The following is a 24,611-nucleotide window of genomic DNA, read 5'->3' as shown; positions in this document are numbered from 1 at the left end:
ACCAAACTGTTACCTGCTCCTGTTTGACTTTGACGTTGTTTAAAACATACACGTTTTATGGTAAATGCAGCCACCAGACACTTAATCTACAACGCAGGAAGGCAGAATTGGCAGGAAGTGAACCTGTTTTCCAGAGTCAATCACAATCTACCACCACATGCAGGCAGTTTATTATGACCCTGTCCTTATTTATTTTCTGGCCCTTTTTTGGTTAAAATAAGCACAAAAAACACATACAAAAGGGATCTAAAAAATGCCCTGGTGTAAAAAAAAAAAATCCTTTGGCACATATATATAACAATAGCATGTTTTTTTATACATATTGGTTATTATATTATGTTATATTTAACACTGTCTCAACAAATGTCTCTGGAGTGTCCAAACTAGTGTATATTCCTCTGGGTTTGGTCTTCATATTAGCCCTTATGGGTTTCTAACACACATTCATTGATACTTTTATGTTATTTTTCTTGTACTTGTCTGTGTTAAATTGGCCGGAGTGGTTCTGCTGCTGTAGCCAATCTGCTTTAAGGATGGACACGGTGTGAATTCAGCAAAGTTCTTCTGTATTACTTGGTTGTAAAGAGTGGTTATTTGAGTAAGTGTTGTTTCTTTATCATTTCAAACCCGTGCGGTCATTCTGTCGCTTGTTGTGCATGAAAATCCAACCACCACGCCACGTTCAAACACTTAAATCACGTTTTTCTTTCCCATTCCGATGCTCACTCGCTGCTATGTGATTAGATACGATTAGATATCTGTGTTAAAAGGTGGCCTGTGAGTGTACATTAAGAATGTATTATCAGTTGAGTTCATGTGTCTCTTGCTTTTGGAAAGCCCGTGGGTGCTGTGTGCCTCTTCAAATGTCAGAAGAAAAAAGGGTTTTAACACAAGTGATATTTTGTGCTATTTATCTCCCTCCACACTGAGCTCCTGCAGGACAAGCACCAACATCACAGAGCTCGACTCGTGCGGGCTCATTTCTAATGCTCCTACGGGACTCGAGCGAGTGAAAGATTACATTGAAAGCAGCACAGCGGAGAAGTGATGTGATCTAATCTGCTGTGTTCAAAACTCTGCATGGACAATGTTGTGTCTGTGTCACGAGCTAATGCTTTGTTTGTTTGTGTCTGAACGCAATTTTCTCACATTTCTATTCAACACACATGGTTTAGGGGCACGGGCTAAGGGTTCTTCACTGGTGTAGAAAGTGTGATTTAGTGTTCAAGTAATCTCCTTGCTGGGCTCCAGCCAAATGTAGGATAGTGGACAAATACATTTTGCCAAAGTCAGGAAAGAAACTAGTTCTGGCATAGGCTACAGTTTTCTATAAGGACTGCCAACTACGACCAAAAAACTACACTTATGAAGCAGTGGGATTTAACATGAAATATCAGAACTCATGTGGCCAATACTTTGAGTCTGTGGGGGTCGAGCAAAGTCGCCATAGCACGTCTCTTTTATGTGGCCATCTTGGTAATGATTCATTGTGAGAGAAGTACCATTTCCTATCGAGTATGCCATTACGTTACATATTAGCAATGAGGGGAAAAAAATACATGCAGGTAAACTGGCACTTGAGTAAAAACCCTGGTAGGTGCCTGTGGAGTGCTGTTGTGAGCGCTATTACAGCAATCACTATGATAGGTCACATTACTTAAGTCTCTCCACTTGTCTTTGTCTTGGTTTTCTTGTCTCCCACTGTGCTTTTCTCCCTGGCCCTGTGAGTTCCTGCAGAGAGGCACTTTTCCTCCCCGTGTGCACGCAGTGTCTTACTCGCTAGGCTGCCACAATTCCTCTCATCAGCATCTGTGTACGCAGACCTCCGCTCTCCCAAGAAGTGCTTCACGATAATTGTTATGTGCGGGCTCTGCTCTGCATTTGTACATTTAAACTTGAAAGTTTCTGCGATCTGGTAATTTTTTTTTACTGCCCTGCCTTCAATAAAAGCTAAATTCTGATCTTGCCTGAAGCCTGAGTGTTGTCTTCTGAATGTTCAACAACTCTTTTAAGACGTTGTTGGGTGAGTATGTCTATATAATGGAATGGAAACTTTGGTTTTTGCTTACCTTTGTACACGAGCAAAATAGTCATTTAATTATAAGCAAATCTCAATCTATGTTTTAGTATCCATTAATCCTGACTTCTACTTGAAAGCATTCACTGTAAAATGTCTGGTCAGCAAAAAAAAGAAACAACAAATCGTGCACTGATGTGTGACAATGACTGGTGGCTAAATTCAGTCCTACACCGATTGGATCTGAAGGGCTTCTTCATTTCTTTCAAAGTGTTCACACAATGGTTTTGGCTCACTGTGCATGATCAGAGGCTGGGGGTGATTATCAAGGTGCCACAGCCGTGCACCACATAAATGCATCACTTTAAGGAGATAATTGGCTGTGAAAGCTTTACAGATACATTCTCTAACAAATAAATCCCCTGGAACGGAATTGCTTTCATAACTTGTTTGGTAACCTTTGCAGGCCAAAAATAAATGTGAAAAGTTGCAAATGATGTGATGAATTGTCGTTGTCTCAGCGAGGCCATTCGGTGCAAAAATAGCACCTACTGTAGAACGGCACATTACATGTTAGGTTGTTACTTATTCTGCGCCACAGGAAAAGGAGAGGAGGCAGAGGAGGAGTGAGTCTACAGGCTGCATTTTAATGATTTAAATGGCTGGTCTGAAGTTAACTGAAGTCCAATTTTGTAAGTTTAACAACAACAAAAAATGTTTTAAAGGCCTGTGTTTAGTAACTTAATTAAGATGAAGAGATGCACTCACTCCATTACAACCTTGTTTATCGCTTTATAGCCGGAGGGGGGGGGGTGTACTCACCACATCATCACCCCTCCAAAAAAACTGAAACTTGCCGCAGTCCTGGAACAGCACAGACTATCTGCAGTGGACATGTTACATTAACTGTGAAATTGGGAAGTAGCGACTGTTTTTCCTGGCAATTTCTGTTTGCTATGTGGAAATGTTAATGTGCACAATTAACTAATCAGCTTATGCCAGCTGGAATGCTTGGCAGCCCGGTCTGTCAGATTCAGCTCCTCTCTTGAAAACAACTTGAAAGATTGTGGTAATTTCATGTCTTGCCGGGCTCGAGCAGCTTTAGCTTGGGTAGTAGTCGAGGAAGATATTCGGCTCGGGGTTTGTCTGCTTCGATGTCACAGTTTTTCGTTCGCTGAAACTTTAGAGGCGGTATATTTAAGGAATGTATTATGTTAATACGAAAAGTGATGATGATGCACCAGACATTGAGAAAACGAGGAAATAAAAAATTCAAAATTTGAATGCAGTAGCTGGTGTTTAAGCAGAGAGAGAGGCAGAAGGTAAGCTGATTTTTTTTTGTGTGAATACTTTGCACCTGGATCAACAACTTATGTTGCATTTCAACTAGCTCAACTTGACTTGACTAGACTTTTTAGTAGCTGCAATACTACTAAACGGCCACTGATTGGTCAGAGAGCCATCACAGGAAGAGGCACGAGCAAGACGTCTGTCACAAGAATCAAGCCGAACAATGCCAAACTGTAGATTAGTTAAAAAGACTAAAAAACCTGGAAAAAAAGTGGGTTAATCCCCAACAATTACCAGGTAAATGTCTAAAATCTCAATAAAAGTTAGCTAATACACTTTGTCAGTGTCACCTTGTTGTCTCCTATCATCATGTGACAATTGTCCGCTGCTGCTCTACAGCACAAACAATTTCACTCTCCATCTCAACCTTTTACTAACACGTGAAAATTACCCAAATTGGTTCAATGTTTGTAAAAAATGTTTTCAACTGGGATTGCAGTAAAAGTTAAATGTCTCAAATATCATCTTTGAATTCTGGGTTCTGAATTATTATATTCAAATGTTCCACCGCCCAGTATTTAAGCTTTTAATTGCTATGACGGATTGACGGATTATCTGGACGGATGCATCATTTATTAAAGCAATGTGCTAATTAATTATTGATAAAAAAAGAAAAGAAGAGAGAGAATAGTCAATGTCTTGTCAAACATGGAAAAGACTAATACAAATGGACATTCACTGCCGTCTCCCTCGTCTAATCCTATGCATTGAGGAATCCACTTTGACAATTGGGTGAAAGTATTTTTCACCGCTTTCATTCCACAGCAGTTGTCTTGATTATAAGAATCCTTAATTTGTCATTAGGGCTGATTAATTCCATTAATCTTAAATGCATAAAGTCATTCACTAATGCCACTAAAAAAAATCAATTATTCGCCATGGCAACCGGCCTAAAGAGGACAGTGAGTGTGGGAGTTTAACAAATGCATAAGAGGATCACAAGAATTGCCACTCTTGCCACTGTGTGCGCCTCTGCCAACAAGCAGCAAGCTGCAGGAATTACTGTCGCGAAACCCACCTTCACTTCCAGAGTCATGGTGTTCAATAACGTGTAATTGCGTCATATTTGCCCCCAGAGTTCTTTAAATATGTTGAAAAAATGTGACAGCATGACCTTCAGCCTTCCACCACCGACCTTTAGTCTGTTGACGGTGGTGTCAACAAACGTGAAACAGGACTCATATGTAACCATTTCCATGTGCTTCTCAAAAGCCAGATAAATCCAAGTGCAAAGAAATTGGCCTTTAAAGTGGAATCCATTGATTGTCTTGCTGGCTCTGTTAAGCACCCCCCCCCCCCCCCCTTCCTGTCGGATCAGCATGTAGCTATGGTTTTCCTTCAACCATAGCTTTTTGGCCATGATATGACCTGGCTAAGCTCCACCTGAAGCACAAAAAACCTTTCAGTGTGATAAAAATCATAACTGACTGAAGACACCGAGAGCTAATAACAGCCGACCAAGTTGGTCCAACGACAGAACAGTAGCTGTGTCACTGCTGGTGGTGGTGGGTGTGGAAACAAAAACCAGAAAACAAGGAGATGTCTCTCTTCAACTCCCTGAGAAAAGTGTTATCAGTTTTACCGGAAGAGTTATTTCTCACTCTGAAAGCAAAAAGTGTTACCACTGCCTTCTATTATAAAAGAAAAATAGAATCCAACATCCTCTACGTGCGGGCATACGTGATTGATACGAATGTTAAACTCCCTCAACTTACATTAAGCTGACATATCGTTAAGCAAAAAAGGCTGCTGAGTAAATGCTCACTTAGGGACATGTCTTGTCCCTTTCAGGAGACATTTTCAACCATCAGCAACTGTAATGAAAACAAATGGTTTGGCCGGTTACATAGACATAGAAAGCAGCTGGGTTACAGCCAGATATATCGGTGCTATAGACGCTGCCAACCGAGGCCACGTGGGCGTTGCATTCACAAAGACTGGCAGCGAGAACAAATAAAAGATGAATATCTATTACTGACTGATTCCGAGAATGATACTGAGAGCGTGCTAACAGATGTACATTTTTTTTTTATAAATGATCAATTCATTCACAATTCACGCTGTAATCATCATTGAGATCTTCCTATATTAAATAACTAAATCCTCTGGCATGTATTATGTAACTTCTTTATAACAGAGGCTTTTTTTTTGCCCCTGTGAAATATTTTTCACGGGTATTTTGGATCATTATCAGAGCAGTTTTATCAAATGTTGCAAAACCCTGCCAAGGTATTGTACAAATCAAATTAAACTCAAACTATTTAAGACCTCTTTAATACCATTTGGAATAAAGTTTTATGCCAATGGCACGAATATAACAATTTAAAGGACATAAGGGAGGATCAGGATGGATTCTAAGCCCTAGAAAATGATTATATACCAAGTTATGTTGCATGACAGACCAATATCAAATAACTCTTAAACAAATATTGCTTTCTTCTTTTCTTTTACACAATGATTTTCAACTCAGTCTTTGCAAAAGTTAACTATCTATTTTCAGGGGCATTAAAGGCTCCTGTAATTTCTGACTCTTGTACACAATCACTATTCCAGGGAAATACAAGCTAATCCTTGGTGGAAAAGTCAGCAACCTGCAAGAACAAGGCTATCTGTTGTTCTTTTATCTACTAATACACGACTCTAATCTACACATTAGCCACAGCATCTCTGATGTAGATCAGTCGACATCTTACCTGTAGCCACTGTGACTGGTCACTGTGTCCAGCCGTCCAAGCGTTGACCTTGCCTTGTTTGTCTAAACGGGCTTTCCCTGGTTCCCAGGTGAACATGTCCATGTTGAGCGTCCTGAAGATGCTGGAGGCCGTGACCTGGTAGTCCTGGATATGGCCGGACTTCATTCCCAGTGGCTCTGAACAACCTAGGAGCCATGAAAACAAATAGTTTACAAACGGCGGTGAAAATACAAACCCCAACAAATGAAGAAAGCACAGTGCTGTGCAAAAAGCCACCATTAAATTTGGAGTTATTTCTCAATGTCATTATGAGAATATGAACCAGATATGCGGTATTAATATAACAGACAATTGTTTTTCAGAAGCGACAGCAATACCCTGGCTCTTTCAAAATGTCATTGTCAATGGTGGCAGCAGATAATGTCTATTATACCAGGTTTAATCAAGACACACTACGGCAATAAATTCACATATTATATGAGTTTAAAACCCTTCAACACCAAGCGCTATCAGAAAAATTCCAACGGTTTCTGAAAGCTGAGAAGTTACACATCAAAGCAAACATGTGATTATTATGGTAAATTCCCTCGTGTTGTTTCAGGAAGCCGGCAAATCAGAGTCTTAGTCACCAGAGGGCACCAGGTTTTTGGACATTGAGACAAAGACTCAAACAAATGTTATTTTTAATGTGTTTTATGCGTTTAAATTTCAAATTTAACATGCAGAATCTGGTGTTCATGTCCAACTACAGTGTTGTTTTTAAATAAATCTTCATTTTGAATTGTTAATACACTATTTTAACATGCAGTAAATTGTAAATAACTGCAGGATATTGAAAGTTATTCTGGACAAAAGCACTTACTCACAGCACATTTTCTGGCCCTTTTTCTGGTTAAAATAAGCAAAAAAAAGTGCAGACAGACATTTTGAGGCTTAGGTGTTAAAGGGTTAAGACACAGGAACTTCGACTGCTAATATAGGACAATCTCTCAATCACACTATTGCATTCAAAATGCCAAAGGTCACAGAATGTGACATAGAATCATAATTTTGCATCTGCAGAGACAACAACAAAGCTAGACTTTGTCACATGTAGGTTTATTACAACCGCACAACTATTTGTACACCGTTGGATTAAGTTGGATGAAATAATCCCAGCTCACGCACCTGTTAGCTCGCAACCGAGCAGCTCCATGCGTAGGGTACAGTGCCTCCTGCAGACTTGGGGGTACATGCGCACATACTGGGCTTCAATGGGAGGGGTGAAGGAGTTGGCTGATGGAGTGTTGTTATCAACGTTGCCTCTGAAAATCTGTTGCAGGAGGTGGAATAACAGCAGATGGGGTGAGTATGATGGTACAGCAGATCAGTTTTGGTATAATGTGGCAGTCTATCTCGCGCTGTCTCTAGTGTCTACTCCACACTCGACAAATTGCTGTCATTCAAGGTCAATGATCTAGAATTACAAAGAAAAATAGATAATTTCTTGCACCATTTGAGCCAGTAATTTAGAATAACGGTGCTCTGTTTTAAATTAGTGCTCTGGTTATATTGCCAGATATTCTGAAGTGTATCATCCAAATGTCCTGAGTTAGCCTATAACAGAGTCTCGGATTTGAGAGACTGATGTAGAGCACATATAGGGTGCAGACAGTGGGGCAGAGAATAGAGAAAGCTAGAGATAGAGTGGTGTGTTCATTCGATAAGGGGAAATAGGAGCCGTCACTGGCCGGCAACAAGTCAAAGTGGAAGCAAACAAAATCTGCTATAATACAGGTGTTTGGCTCCTAAAACTTAGCCATTCAAAACTTGTGATGAAATATATCTCTTCTGACTTTGTCACCCCACAGAAAATTGTGTGACCACGTTGCCAAATTTTAATGATAGAAAAAGCTAAGTGTTAAAATGTAGCTGTGAAACACTGGAGGCACCTGGAGGAATCAAACCCACATAGGTTTGAGCAGGCACTGTATTGCATTCCATTCTTTGAACGTTTTGAGTCTTTACTTCACAGTTGTCATTTTTTTTCACAGGTTCTTAGACAATAATTTAACTTGCTTTTCACATCCTTAAATTTACACTCGGCCTCACACTTTTTTTTTTACTCTCTGTACAACAAATATTTTGAGTTATAGCTTAAAATTCAAGTCCAGGCCTAATATTCTGCGTAATAAATTTGAGTAGACATTTGAAAGTCAGGGTCATTCAGGGCTCGGCCAAATGGAAGACAGCCGTGGATTGCTGTCAGGAATGATAGAACACTGTGTGGCCTATTTGGTGGCTGTTCATCCCCAAATAGTATAAAAATTCAATCTCGAAGTCATAAAAGTGGAAGGGGTAAGGGGCAGCAAGATGGGCCCGGTGTGTGCTAGCTAATTAAAAAGCCATCTCATCATGTCCTCCACCCTGTCCTTGACTGAGTGCCTTGTCTCCAGTGTGTGCATGTGTACGAGTGTGTGTCTTTGTCTGTGTGTTAAGAGTGAGAAGCGAGAAGGGGTTAGAGTAGAGAGATGACAACGGTTGTGCCTGACTGTGTTTGTGCTCCCACGTGTGTGTCTCACCATATCGTCATCTTTGCCCTTGACTTTGTACGTTCTCCAGGTCTTTCCATCATCACTGTAGGCAACTTTGTAAGACTTGACGTACTCTGGGCTGCCGATGCGCTTTGCACCCTGGGTAATTAGGCCCGTGACCCTCATTCTCCGCTGCAGATTGATCTGTGGAGTCAAGAAAAAAAGAGTTAGGAAATTAGGAAATATTGTTTTTTCAGACACTGTGAATGTGGGAGTCAGTGCACAAGAAGTGTGTATATGCAAGTCATGGGAAACAATTCACTCCCTTGTCTCTTCTCTGTCAGGGCCATCCATCTTATTCTGAGAGTCTGTGATCAAATGGAACATTTAATCAATCCTCAAGCTCCAGATCAATTCTGTCAGCCTTGTGCAGACTGTCAATATGGAGCCAATGTAAAGTGGCTTGAAGAGCCAAGAGGAAAAGAAAGAGTTTAGAGAGAGGAAAGTGATGAATGTTCAACAGATCCTGCTTAGTGTACATCATAGGATAAATATTAACTAAGCACAATGGATGTTTCACACACTGGCATTAGGTTTGCTTTGGCAAGCTTTTTGACATATTTCTTAAAACTGCACCTATTCCACAGACTTTCTTCTCCAAAATTAGCAAAGTGTGTTTAACGAGGTTGACACTATGTAATCATCTTTTTTTTTTTGTTTACCTACCGGAATAGATGAACAGAATACTGGCAAAAGATCCTTCCATAAAGGCCAAGAAACTCTTGCAAAGTAATTAAATTGCAAAGGACAAGATGATCTCAGTGATTAGTTTCACCTTTTCAAAACAGATAATGTCCTTGTTGCAATGAAAATAAGGCAAAGGTGAAGAAAGAATGAAGCATTTTGAAGAATTCTTTAAAGAGACTCTCACAGAGTCTCAGCCACGACGGTACCCCACTGACAACTTAGTCAGCTGTGATGGACCGACTGTTTAATTTGAACTTTTGATGATTAGATCATTTATTTTTTAAGCAAGACTTTGTTTAACAGTCAGATTTTTGAACAGGGCTCAGCAGGGCATCCGTGGCGATAGCAACGTTTGCACAGTATTGTAAACAACCCTAGTTATCTTTGCAAACTAATGTGTGCAAACAACAGATTAGACATTTGCGATAACATCTTTTTGCTGACACTAACATGAAACAAAAGCCAGACACTGCATCATATTGAATAGCTCTGGAAGACTTAACCTGGGCAGTGCCGTTATCTTCACCAAGCACAAGAGAAGATGTGATTTAGTGGAGCGATTTGACCGTGGAGACTGGCAATTTACGGCCTTTTGTAGTCTGACAAAATATGATGAGGCAAACAAACAATCCTGGCAATTATTCAATCATCAAACTCAATTTCAGAGGGAAAAAAACACACTCTGACAACATATATATAAGCAGCACTGTCTATTTTTCCATAGCTGCAGAAGTGAAGGAAGCAGAAAACAAGCACATGGCCATTAACCTTAAATGGAAGAAGGGAATTTGAAAAGGAAATTCGGACCAAAATAGAACTAGACTCAACTGCAATTTTTCTGGACTATTTATATTTAAAATGTAGACAAAAAAAGTCAATAACCTTTGCAAACAAAAACTTTGCTTACAATGTGAACATGTATTCAGGCTGGTGTCGTCGGGGACTGGACCTCATTTTCCAGTGCAGACATGTCTTTATTTCTATAAAATTATACACTTTAAAACCAATATATTTGGCTGCAAACACTCCTACTGATAGACAGAGCCTTCTGCATTATACTCTCTTCCTGTGTTAATCAAAAAAAGAAAGGAAAATGAGTTGTGTCTCCTGAGTATACTAGTGATTACAATATTGAGTATTATGCATCCAGAATGAGAAAACAACTGTTTTTCACTGACCTTGTCAAAAACTATCGTTGCTGCCACCCATTTAAAGTGACAATTCAAAATTACACCCCTTTTTTTCTACATAAACCAACGTTTCAGGTTAATTATACATAAGGACCCCTGTAAGAGCCCCAGTAGAGCCACTCCATCTCATTCAAAGCACTTCTCCACTCTTCTCAGTTTTCTCCATAGAGATAGATTCTTCTCGCACTAATTAGGGGCCCTGTCACTAAAAGGCCACTGCCTGGGTAATTGGGATGATCCTTCACATTTTTTTAATGACCACTCAGAAATGCACCTCTGTCACTTCGGCCCTAATAGTGATGCATTTATTTGTTTGACTGAGGCATTGTTGGGAGCATCCTGAGTGTGCAGACCTTTTGTCCACGGAGCTTAATGTGTCAGGTTGAAGGAACCATATCTTCATTTGAGACACAATTAACGTGAATCGCAAATAAATCAAATAAATTTAGCAGGCCACATATTTATCAACCATTTACAACTATTCATAATTTGGTTTCATCATAAAATATGTTCCTAACTATAGTTCAAGACACCTGGGATAGTTTGTTTTTTGTGCACTTCCCAAATATACACTATGCATGCCTGCATGGACATTTTCCCATGTTATTTCTATATATTTGCCATTACAAAGCAAAAATCAGCAACTGTAATAGTGTTGATGTCACAAACTTGCTTCCAATCAGTTCAAACATTCCCCCAAAACTCCAGTACACAGGCGATAAAGGTCGATGCAGTTTAATGGGAATCTTGTGAAACTGTGAACACAGTAAGACGAGTATTTAGTATTAAACACTGGCAGTAAACATGAAGCTAATTTAGCGTCGTTAGCGATTAGCATTAGCGGTTAGCGTCCGCGAATAGCATTAGCGGTTAGCGTCCGCGAATAGCATTAGCGGTTAGCTACTGATAACCTATCATTACATATTTAAACAGTACTCACAGACGTTGCCTGAGCAGAGAGGGGGAAAGAATAGCTTTTCTATCATAATCATTATATAAGTATTGCTTTGTTGCAAACTCGGGACCATTGTTTGAAAGCGCAACTCCTTACGAACTGAGCTAATGGTGACGATGACTGGGGCCAAATTTCTGTTTGGGCATGCCTGCTCTAAAGAGTTAAAATTTAACACTAGTCAACTCATGTCAGTGTTGAATTTTTACAACACCAGTGTGTAGTGTTAAAAAATAACACCATTAATGTATTTTTTTTTAACTATATTAGAACTAAAGCACTATTGGGATTAAGTCATCTCAAATTCCACCTTCACAAACAACACATACTGTGTTTTTTGAATAGACACACTTATTTTAAACTATACACCAACTACAACAGCTGCGTTTGACTTTTTTGAGAACTCCATCCCAGCAATAAATCCAGTATGACAATATTGCACAATGTTTGTTTTGTCATATCCATCTCATTAGAAAACTGTTTGCCATAGGGTCTGTAAAAAACGAACTCCTTAATCAAAAGAACTGATAATGAATCTGCTCTCTCCTCGACACAGTATGCATCGAAGAGTGTCCACTCGTCATTACAAGTTGTTTTCCCCAAAATAATAATTCTGTTATATAAATATAGAAAGTTTTGAAATTGTGTTTATGCACACTCTCATTTTGTCTGAGATGTTTTCTTTTCAAAAGTGCTACAAATAACAGTGCTAAAAAAAAGAGACTTAACCGAAAGGCAAAGTTTATAGTCGAGTCTTACACTTTCACCCTTTCCTATTTCTAGACGTACATGTTGTTGTGTTTGTGGAACGATCTGTGGTAAAATGCATGAACCTATAAAAAAATCTGTATCACTCTCTAAATAATAAAAAAAAATGAACGTCTACATCAAACGATTTCTATTCCCGAGCTCCATTTGCAGCAGCAGAAAGAAGAAATACGGCTTGTTTGCAGGGGCACAACTCAAGGTGTTTTCTGTCTGAAAAATATTCATAACTCTGAGAAATTGCTCGGCATTAACCACTGACAACATCCTGGAATTGACTTTCCTGTTGCAATTCAGACACTACTTTCAGGAAACACATTTTTGAAAGCTGAAGGCTATCGACAAACACAACTTGCAGGGGTTTTATATCTAGCGCGAAAAAAAAAGACATTGTTTTGCTCTTTGCATTTACATTTTTATCAAATTTATAGTGCTGTTTTATAAGGAATCCATGTCAGAAGCAATTTGACTTGTGATGACTGTCCTTGAAAGTAGTAAGGAGCCCTGTGGCACTGTGATTCAAACACACACATATTAATTTTATATTTACTTGGAGGGGTGACGGTAGCTCAGTGGTAGAGCGAGTCGTCTTTCAACTGGAAGGTCGGTCCTCGAGTCTACATGCCGATGTGTCCTTGGACAAGACACTAACCCTACCTTGCTCCTGACGGCTATGCTGGCACCATGCAAATGTGTATGAAACGTGTGTGCTGTATGAATGTGTGAGTGAATGGGTATGAATGGGTGGTCTTTGGCTGTAAGTGGTCACCAAGGCTAGAAAGGTCCTATGTAAATATGGACAGTTTTATTTATACAGCCCAACATCAGAAACACAAAGCCACAAAGGGCTAAGGCGAGTCCAAGGAGAGACACCCTCTCTCCTTAGACCCTCACATGGGAGTGAGGAAAAACTCTACAAAAACCTTTGTGTGGGGGGAAAAATAGGCCTCAGGAAGAACTACAGTAGAGGGATCCCTCTCCCAGGACGGACTAAAGAGTCTCAAAGTAATCTACTTATTGCACATAATCAGTGATTTCAATTCATTGATTTATTGATAGTTGATTTACAGTACATGGTTTTGGCGTCCTTTGTTGGCCACTGTCATTTTATAGTCAAAAAGTGTATGCAGGGCTGAATAAAATATTTTACTGTGATTTATTTTTTCAATATACAGCATTTGGGATTTGCAATATAACTTTATAATATTATATATTATAGTATTTAGACTTAATGATAATAAATGTTTTTAACTTTTTAAAATGGGCACATATATTATATTATGATAAGAAAATATTGTTTTTCAGCGCGTCACAATAATGCAAGTGATTAAAGCAATATATATAGAGACTGATATACATGACATTATGGTAACAGTAAGTTTTATAGCTGTCAATGTTGTAGCTACTTGGTCAAGTTTGAGCCTGATAAGGATTCAGAAAAATCTCTAAACTGTTGACTGCCATTATGCTGTGTTTCTGTCTGGTTCACAGCTGCTAGCAGACTAGAACATTTCATAGGGTTGCACTCTCCAAAGCACCACAGACAGACATGGAATTGGAGCCTATGCTAGTTTTATTTATTGATAAATCACACATGCCCGGCAGATGTGAGCACAAAAATGGAAAACTGAATCTGGTTATTATGTAATTAACTCATTTTGCCTCACATTAAATTATGTATAGACCCCTCACAACCTTCATAAATGATCTGGCTTGTTTCATCCTTACACCACAGCTGGCTGGAGCTTAACTTTCCTGATATTGGTCAGACCAGTTACATATTTCCCTTGAGAGTTCAATGCAATTTTGTGTGCAAGCTCATAGTGGCAAAGGCTGAGGAAAACTGATATTGTCACAGTACATAATGTGGACGTGTGACACACATGAACACATGAACTGATGTATAAACACAAAGAGATTTAAATAGTGTTTTGTGTGTTTTAGTCTTTGCAACGCTGTGATGAATTATTCAAAGTTGGCTGATTCATGTGTTAAGGTTTATTGGGGAAAAACAATGCTAAAACTGACTGACATCTAACGTGACATGTTGCACCAGAGGAAACCAGAAATAGACGGGGAAAAAACATCCTCATCCCTATTCTGATAGGGTTGTCATCTGTCAGTGTAACCTGTTTGACTTGGCAGACGCGCAAACGCAGTCACGCCGCATCACTTTGCGCTACAAAAGCACATGTCTATGCCTCCTTAGGATAATCCCAGTACACTGACATGACTGTAAACCTCTGAACTCACGTCCCAATTATCCGGGCCTTGTGTAGAAACACACGGCGCCTGCAGCATCCTGTGCAACATCCCACGTGGCATCATTAAAGTCAAACAATGTTTTATGTTCCATTTCTTCACCCTCTCCATGTGCCAGGCTTCTCTTCTTTCACTCACATCGACTGTTTCTTTGACTTTCGCTCTCTTTTCCCACATTTTTTTTCCCTCTCCCAAATCTATTTGTGCCCTGTCATCCTAGTTACTATTCTCTTGTTAGGTACAGTTTCGGTTTCTCCACCACGCTGTCAAAGTGTAGTATGTTTCTCTTTTTTTATTCTCACTGCATATCATAGCGTTTTTGAAAGCAGCTTGTTTCAAAGGTTGCTGTCAGCATTTGTGTTATCACAGATGTGAGTGACGAGTGTGAGAAATGTAACATTATTTTGCGCAATAATGAATTTAAGTAGCTTAATTATTAATTACCATAATTCTTTTTTTATCTGGGATACTGTGAAACACGCAGCCGACGGAGCCTTGGAAGAGACATTGAGGGCAAATTTATGCGACAGAAGTTTTATATGCCACAGCTGTTTGAGTGCGGGTCTGTGTTCACGCAGTCGAGCCAGATCATTTCAGGTGAGGGAGAACATTTTCATTTAAATCCGTGTCTGATACAATGAAACCTGGCATTGAAATGTTGCGTACAGAAGACGGAAGTTTGGCATCTATCTATAAATTCCAGGAACGTCTGTCTGTCCGTCCGTCCGTGTGCTTGTGTGCCTGTGACTCGCATATTTCTCGAACCAATGATCCGACTGACTTCAAACTTGACAGGTGCCTTGACCAAGAATAAGTGCAGTATCAAGTTTGACGCGGTTTGGATAAGTAATGCAAAAGATATCGGCCCCGCTCTACTGTAGCCACTCCCCCTCTCACTCACACAGCACTGTGAGTGAGAGGGGGAGTGGCTACAGTAGAGCAGTGCAGCTAAGGCAGATGACGAACGCAGTGAACCTTTGCTGTGTAATAGTAACAATGAGCACTCAAACACACCAAACCAACAATTACTAAAAACACACACAAAAACACATTTTGCACGGGGCACTGCACTAGTGTGGAATAATTAGGGACTTTTTAGCACTTTAGGCTCACAGCATGTTTTAGAATTGATTGTAAGATCTTAATGATCACTTCAGGACCTGACCTTTAATTATTGTTATATTTGAGCTGTCAAAAGGTCTTCTATACTCAAAACCTGAATAAATATGTAAGCCTTTTGCAGTTGCGCGCCTGAGGCTTTCAGAAAACAAAATTTAATTGGCAGAGCCATTTGTGATTTTATTTTCCCTTTAACTGTCTCCAACCTATAATGATTTCATGAGTTCTGTTTTATTGTTGTTGCCTCGCAGAAGCACCAAGTACCTTGATTATCCTCTATCAAGATTTTTTTTTTAAAGTATTGTCTTTTCACAGTCAACAGTTTATAACTACATCCATAACTATTTGTCAAATAAATGAAAACAATGGAAGCTGAAGTGCCCAAATTTAGGTGTTTTTTTGTTATTAATATTCTTATTTTGTTTGTAAACGTGAATGATTTAACATTATTTGTATGCCCTAGTGTCTGAGTGAGGGAGCGTTTGTATACCAGCAAAACACAACAACATTTATGTACTCAAACTCCTGAACAGCTGTTTTTTTTTGAGCAGCAGAATTCACTTCTAAAACTTTTCACAGGCGCCTCTTTGTGCTTTCAGTCACACTCCACACTTTACTAGTGCAACAGTTGCTATTGTGTCAATCTGTCTTGACATGAAACAAATCACTTCCTGTGTGCAGCAATGGGAATGTTGGCAAGATCTAAACTCTGCTACACTGACAAACACAGAGAGAGTCGTGTGGAGGTTTGTTTTAGTCAAACAAAACTATTTAAAGCTACAAAACAATGGATTTATTTCTAATTAAGAGTGTGTCTTTGTGTGTCCCGTGTCCCGTGACAGTGCTTTACCTGGATCCATGGCCATCTGTCATTTTCGGCAGCGGTCCAGGCGTTGACCAGGCCCTTCTTGTTGAGGCGTGAAAAGTAAGGGTACCACTTCTGCAAGCCGAAGAGAGCGCGGTGGGTAGAAGAGGCCGTTATCTGTTGGTTGGAGATTATCCCGCCCTCCATGCCCAGCGGTCCAGAGCATTCTGAGGGAAGAGAGGGAGAGAGAGAGTGATACAGATGACCCTTCATACAGTCCCAGCACTCGAACGCATGCAACTCAGTCCACGTACTGCATACAGATTTTCTAAAATGCCACATTTTGTACCGTCCTTTTGTCCTCCACATCTTCTTTCATTTTTCCTCTTCAGTATCTCTACATCTTTGTTTGTCTTTCTCTCTCTCTGACACAAAAGCCTCAGTCTCCTCTACTTGCACTACAACTAGGCAGTCATTAGAGCTGCACATTTCTTTCCACGCTGTTTGCTATGACCTCCAATGGAAACCTTTCCTTTGAGGGGATCATTGATTGAAAACCAGTGCTTCTATTATGGCAACGTGCTTTTGACTCACAGTTGTCGAAAGAATACGAATCCCCTCATTTGAGGGACCATCATGTGACACCCCTCATCGGAAAAGGAGTCCTCAAGGCTCCTTCCATGGAGCTGTGGCAACTTCTTTTTCTACAGAAAATGCTTTAAAACTGCTATAAAAATGTCCAAAACACTGTCCTTTCTTCTTTGTGCAGCTTGCTTTCCTCTCTTAATCCTAATTAGTTATGTCCAGGAACATCGTAGGTATTTAAATAGGCACACCTGTGGTGACATGGACTCAGGAGAGGACGTATAATTCTGCAAAACAAACAATTGTTTGTGCTCTAGTTTTTAAAATGCCTTTTGAAAGAAAATCATGTGATACGAGGAAACACAGAGCAGAGGAAAAGGACACATGTCCGCAATGGTGTGTTAGTGTTGATAAGTGAGAGTTGCCAGTTCTTCCCAAATGGAAACACACAAAACGGATTCTGAGAGATTTAGCCTGCATCTGAAGTTCATGCAAACTTGCACACACTTAACCTGCACAAAGGTATAATCACTCAGGTCTCAGCAATGCCAAGAAAACCACCTTCAAACGTGACTGCAGGTCTTCACAAAATCCCCGGCTAAGTTGTTCCACAGTTGTGAAAATTGGAATGAAATTGTCTCTCCGCAGGATATACATTAAATTCAAAGCTTAATTTGCAATAGGCAACTTGTTCACTTGAGAAAGCTCAAAAAGAGGTTTTTCCATGCTGTGAGGGGGTGACACAAGGCTGGTTTGAATTCCACTCAACACTCAGGAAGCAAACGCCCCCACATTATTACATTTTCTTCTCCCTACAGTGTCTCTGGAACGTAAACAGCTTCACAGCGCGGCCTCTCAGTCAAGCTTATAGATGGCAGAACAATGCAACCTGGGTATTTTAGAATACACATAGTGTAGTAATTAAGCATGGTTTAAGCTGTGTAGATTATACAGTAGCATGCACTTTCGCTGCACGATGGTGTTTTTTCCACTTATTTTTGGTCTGATCAAAATAAAATCAGCACCCACCATCTAAAAACAAAAACATAACAAAGAAACTTCTCAATGAAGGACAGCTAACACTGCCTACATTGTTTGGCAGGTCTGATGAATGTCATCTTTTTATTTCTTATTGCAACCCCCTCTAATGTCACGGCAATGTTCAGAGCAGGTATACTAAAAAAAAGTAGTACATAACATTCAAATGTATTCTCTGCAGCAATAGCTGCAAAAAACAGAGATAAACTTAACTGCAGCAATAAAACTAGAGCACACATGCAATTTATAAAGCTTATTCTTCTGTAATAATGGTGCATCTGATGTAAAGTTTAACCAGCCAGTTTGTTTTTTCCCTATTAGAGAATGTCTGGTTGAAAAACGATAGGGGAACTTTCAAAATACCTCCGAAAAAAAGAAATTTGAACATATCAAATGAGATCAGCCGCAGGCACTGCCTGCTCATGTTGGATGAACTGTAAATGTCCATGTAAAGCAGCCTTGAGGGGGAGCCTGCGGCGGTGGTCATCAGAGGGCTGCGATGCCATCTCTTACCATTAAAGCGAAGAAAAAAAAAGAACAAAGCGTTTCAGACGCAGCACTGGCACACAAACAGACAAGGCGTGCACACGTGTCTGAGAGACAATGGAACAAACTGGCAGCACTGAGGGCGGCGAGATGACTTCCACCACACGAGAGTTCGCAAAAGAAAGGAACAATGAAAACAACCCGAGCAAGAACCTATCCAGCTGGTAAAACAGTGGGGTTGAGGGAGCCAGGGAGACAGTGAGTAATGTCTGGGGACAGTGCAGTGGGAAGTGAGCGAAGAGTGCACTGTGTGTGTTTGTGTGAGCTGACAGAGACGTGTTTGTATATTCCAATATGCTAAATCACTCTTGCTTCGCTGGTTTTTCCTTGTGTGTGTGTGTGTGACTCACCACTTCCAGACTGATGAGAGGATGGTGTAGGTGGCTGTGGCAGCCTACTGCTGAAGCTTAAAAAAGAGGCTTGGGGATAAACCGCTTTTTGACCTGGGATGTGGTAAACCAGTCTAAGCCAAAGGATTGGGGTGTGAAATTAGAACTCTCTAAAATGATATGTGCTGGCGAAGCGGAGACCCCAGCTGCATTTGCATTTTTGGCTCTTTCGTCCTTGTTATTTAGAGACAATGGATATGTGTGTGTTTAAATGGCTTTCCCTGCTGGACACTGAAAGAGCAGTACATGAGGAGGTTTGTCAGTCTTGTCAAGTGTCTAAAACTTAAAAAACGTATGAATGCACAAATTGACAAAATTGGACATAAACACACATTTCATAAATCATACATACAATGATTACATTGAATGCATTTTGAATTCTAAGGGTATGTTTGCTGAATATGGGTCGACCCTGTATTCCCAATAGAAATAAAAGAAGATGACAAACTGATTATACCATATTTCTATATAAAAATTTTCATTCATCATTTTATCTTCAAAAATGAATAGATTCATTCAGGTTTTCTTCATATTTACGTAATGGGACATGTACTCTGATGTCTGCGAGGAGGCACGCAGTTTATGTAGATAGATAAACAAATGTTGCCTCAATTGGTGGCCACTTTGCCTCCACTTTACTCTGCAGACTCAATCGCCTCATTCATTTTTGGGTTGTCCAAATAGAGAACTACTAATAATTACGATTTCAGTTTCTATTTCGGGGCCTGGAGAAGATTGGCTCCACTTCCCTCTGACATTACTCTGCATGTGCGTGTGTGTGTGGTCACAGTGGTGCCAGCTGCAGTGTCCGACAGGCAGTCCAGGAGGAGAAAAATAGATACTGGAGTTGTGAAGTTAAGATTCTCCATTTGGCTGCATCAATTTTCCACACGTAAACGACCGAAACAATTCGTTTCACAATTAAATTTTAGTTTAAATTCTTGTCACGGGAACACAGCAACGTATTTGTCCATAGTAATTGTTGGTACTTCTTGGGTAGCTCTCACGTCACATATTCTATGCGGATGTTGTGCCAGAACATTGTTGAAAAGCCATGGTACTTCTCACCTTGTGGCAGTGACGGACCACTTTTAATGAGCTGCCTGCCAGTCGCCCGTCAGAGCAGCAGAGGCAGTCAGGCCCTGGGCCCTGGCCTACTGGCCTCTGAGCATACATCAGCCCCTGCGACAGCACATATCACTAACACCAGCACTGCGGTGATGTGACAGCTAAATCCATCTCCCATAAGCCCTTCCTACAGCCTAAACAAATTCCCACTGAAATTTATGCCGGCACACAAATCCTAATGAGCATGTGGTGGAAAAAGGAGTGGATGAGGAAAAAAAATAAAATGTCACAAAACACAATGTCAGACTTTCCACCTGCAACAAATGAGCCTGAATTAAATGCAGTTGTATAATATGCAGGTGTATAATTTGTCTTCCATATGCGTGTAAGCAAGAATAAGCACCTGGTTTTCACATGTGCAAGAACGTAAATATTTAAATACTGTAATTAAGATTACCAAACCTACTATTACACATGCATAATCTCATATTGTACGGCTGATACCGAATAACCGGGTTCTTAAAAGGGCATTAGGCCTCAATAATTGCTTAATATAGAGTTAAACCACAGCAATTTTCTGGCATCAGTTCATTGGGTTCACGGCAGTCACAACCATTAACTGCCAGGAAATGCAACGGAAAGATGGAAGGGCTTTTTACGCAAGACAGAGAATCCTGTTAGAGGACCTAAAGGTCCAGTATGTAAGGCTGGTTCCACACTGGATGCGTGTGCAGTGTGTGTGACGGCAGCAGCAGCAGCAGCAGCGCCGCTCTGCTGCGTCTGTGTGTCGTTCAAACGAGGCGAGCGTCTTCTCCTCACCTGCTGCGATGTAAGCTTTACAAAGAGTTTGCCTTTGGAGATCATAAAACATACTTTTAAATACTCTAAATAGTTCTCTGCATCTGTTGGTCCTTTCACAATAATTCTTTTAAAAAATTAAAAATGAATGGAATCAGGTAACTGACAAGTTAAGAGTGCTTTTACTTTAAAATCAAAACAGAACATGTGTTTTTGGAAGAAACGCAAGCCTGACCGAGGGCTTTACCACTCCAAACCGTACCGTACTGTACCAAACCGAACTTTACCATGATGAAAACACGGCTTATTTAACCTATATTCACATCTGAAAGTGTCGAAAGGCAGTTTCAGCAGAGAGGCTGAGGCATTTATCATTTATATGACATAATAATTCTTCTTCTTCTTGCTTTCCTTGGGATCATTACAATCAATACTGAAAACTCTGTAACTATTTCCGATAATCACGGAACAGGCAGGCAACGGCCAGACCCCAAGCACCGATTTTTTTCCCCCCACAATAGTCAGCGCGCTAATATCAGGTAGAGTGCAATATGGCAAGAAAACATATGACTTGCTGCTTAATCTGCAAAAAAGCCAATATGTGTGTGGGCAAAGTCGTGCACAGACGTCGGCTGCGTGGGCTGAAGGAACCAGTCGGAGGACGAGATGAGTTCCTACGCAGAAGAACGATCCAGGCGTTCCACGGTACATTCTCTGAGCTCTTGTGAAACTCTCTAATGAGACTGCGACACATTCAATAACTGATGAATTTCAGTATGGAAATTAAGAAGGTGTATTTGTTAAGAACAAGAATGTGATTCCACACACTGCAGGTATTCTCAAGTCAGCGGCACCTTTTTTTTTGTGAACTATAAGATGAAGAAATAATTGGAGAACCTCTGATCTGGTGTCAAATAATCACTCTGCTATTGTATGCAATGGTTTTGATACACAAATATTATGGTTGGCTGCGTTTGCTAATGGGCACCTTAACATTATGAACAATGTCAACAGCTGTTAGAGGAATAAACATGATGAGCGTGGAGCTCTCGCCCCGAATCTCTGCACTTTGTATGCATGTGTGTGTTTGTGCAGGAAATTAAAATGCTGATGTAACTTAAGCATTTTTATTTCATTCCACTTTACACATGAAAGCGCACGCCACACATCACGTATTATTAATAATGTGTGTTTTAACAGCATGGGGAAATTCCAAACCCAGTTTCTCGGTCATTTCTTTGACAAACAGCAGCCTTGTCAGAGAACATATACAGCTCAGTCGAAAGGAATCAGGACTGTGTTGTGTTCGGCTTCACCCCGGTGCACTTGATTTGAAATGAAACAAACCCGTATAAAAAAAAAAAGAAAAGAAAAAGAAACGAAGTTATAGTGGCAGCGACTTTTAGCTTCAAGGGTGTTTGAGAGTGTAGGACCTTTGCCTCGTTTTTATACCCTTGGGTGACAAGTGTAAAATTAACATTTCTGCACAGTTCCGATGTGGCTCCATCAAAGCATCACATTATTACAACGCACGCAAGAGTAAGACATTTTAATCCATGGTCACTGTTTCGGTACCAATCTAATTTGCCCGAGCGTACTGATCCAAAAAGTACTCAATTTTGAGAATAACATGATGAAATATGGTCCGCGTAATACACCGTACAAATATTACATTTATTGCAGGGGTGAATTAGCGTGACCGTCGTAAATGTATTGTCAACCTTTTGCACGAGTTTAAATGGGAAGACATTGGGCTTCCTGAAGTGCACGGTGCAAATGCTTTCAGGGTGTGTCCAAATGCAATAAGCCAACGATCTTGAAAGGCGGTAAGAGTGCCATCTCCCAGTGCTTTTAAGAGCAAAGTGCTCGTGCACCTCGCGGTGGATTGAGATCATACAGTTGCAATTTCCAGGTAGCAAGACGACTTCTCCGCAGAGGAAATGGTTTCACTTAGAAGCACAGGTGGAGCATGTTGGCTACAACAATCTTTTTTGCATTGCTATTGCGTTAATGCATTCCGCCCCACAGAGTTCAGACTCAAACAGTAGCATGTTGGGTTGGGGTGCGAACTGTGCACTTGGTATTTCACCGACAGAACGGACAAAAGACGACAGCGTTTCAAAATATCACATAAATGCAAATAAATAAATGTTTCCTCCTGTTTCACCAACTCAATCAGCCATGTTGTTGTTCTTCTTGGTGACTCACCAATTCCACCTTTCCCGTTCTACCTTATGTAATAAAAACAACAACCACAATGTCTCTCTCATTCCAATGCAGACCTTGTTCTAAATATTAATATCTAATCTTCCACAAAAAGTCCCCGCTGCATCCATAAAACATACAACTCATTAATTTGCAAGAAGCAGTGCAGGGGGTGGAGGGGGTGGAGCTTAAAGTCCAGCAATACCACATGATATGAAATGATAGATTTATCTTAATCCTAATATCTTCCTTCCCTGAGCATTCAACGTCTGCACAATAATGTAATAAACTCATAAAGCCTTTTAGTGCTCTCTAGCATATTAAAAGTAGAAAGCCTCTTTTTTTCTGTTTCCAAAAAAAAACCACTTGGTAAAAATGATGAAAAAAATAAAGAAGAGAGAAAATATGGCTTGTCTGCGTAAACATCTGTTATGTTCGTGTCGCAACATGGTCCTTGACCGCCAGCAGTCAAGTCTGTATTTCCACATTTCCAAGATGTCAAAGGCTTGGTAATACACAATATGGACGGATGCAACTTGACACTACAGAGGTGTAAAAAATAACACTACATATTTATCTGTGCAGTGTTGATGACTGCACAGGATTTGACTCCATCTTAGTTGGTTTTTCACCACAACGGAATAAATCATCCATGCAGTAGTGTGTAAAAGTTCAACAACACTTACCAGAGTTATATTAGCCTCCAGTGTTAATCTTCAATAACTCAATGCAGTGTTAAAGAGTGATTGAGTGACAGTGGATTTGTTACCACAGTAAACGATCAACACTGCTGGGAGTCATATTTACTCTCTGCAGAGTTATTTAAGTTTAGTTAACACTAAATAGTGTTAACCAGTGTTAATTTTACTCTGGAAAAAGTTGATTTAGGACCAAATTGACACAGTGTTAAATTTAACTCTATAAGTGTTGATTTTACGCCGCAACATGTGCTGTGTAGGGATTCATTAAATCCTGACATTGATATTTGAATATATGCTATTTCCTGTATCCTCTGCTGTCATCGCAGGAGAACATTGTCCGTGTCCTCGATCGTCACCTCAAAACAACACGACATCACTGTTCTCTGATACTCTGATACTTAAAAAAAATGTCTGCAGCATTTCTAGGCTGGATATGTTGAACTTTGGTACTGGTACGTTGACTGAAATATCCCTGAATGAATCTTGAATATTAAATAGAAAAGAATCACAAGCGCAACGGTACCTTGTGTATCAGAATCAAACTGACTGAAGAGATCAGCAGTGATACGAAGCCCTACTTGTATGAGAGATGATCAGCTTATAGCCCATAATGTATCTAAGGATACAATTGTGAAATACAAGAGTTTGCTTTATTCAATCTAGTAAAAACTTTAATACTGCAGTGCAGACAGAGCCCATCTTCTACCCATCGGACTTCATAAGCCAGGATGTAATGTACAGTTTTCTTAGAGTCTTTAATTTATAACATTTGGATTATGTTACAAACAAGATAAGATCAATTGTGGATTACACATATCTCCCAAAAGAACCTATAACAGTAAAAAAAGACATAAATAAGTAAATAAAT

The 24,611-nt window shown here is 40.0% G+C and overlaps 1 protein-coding gene across 3 annotated transcripts in view; it reads right to left on the bottom strand.

The window, feature by feature from the left end:
* LOC131463884 (EGF-like repeat and discoidin I-like domain-containing protein 3) overlaps window positions 1-24,611 on the bottom strand; it is a 137,281-nt gene that overhangs the window by 41,934 nt on the left and 70,736 nt on the right. For all 3 annotated transcript variants that reach the window (XM_058635983.1, XM_058635981.1, XM_058635984.1), the window contains 4 exons: window positions 16,459-16,640; window positions 8,622-8,777; window positions 7,228-7,372; window positions 6,061-6,245 (listed from right to left, as the gene is read on the bottom strand). In XM_058635983.1, the coding sequence (XP_058491966.1) occupies window positions 6,061-6,245; window positions 7,228-7,372; window positions 8,622-8,777; window positions 16,459-16,640 (668 nt within the window). The remainder of the gene's footprint in view (window positions 1-6,060; window positions 6,246-7,227; window positions 7,373-8,621; window positions 8,778-16,458; window positions 16,641-24,611) is intronic.

Source organism: Solea solea, chromosome 8 (assembly GCF_958295425.1).
Source record: "Solea solea chromosome 8, fSolSol10.1, whole genome shotgun sequence".
NCBI classification, from domain to species: domain Eukaryota; kingdom Metazoa; phylum Chordata; class Actinopteri; order Pleuronectiformes; family Soleidae; genus Solea; species Solea solea.
This window is presented reverse-complemented; position numbering and strand designations above follow the sequence as displayed.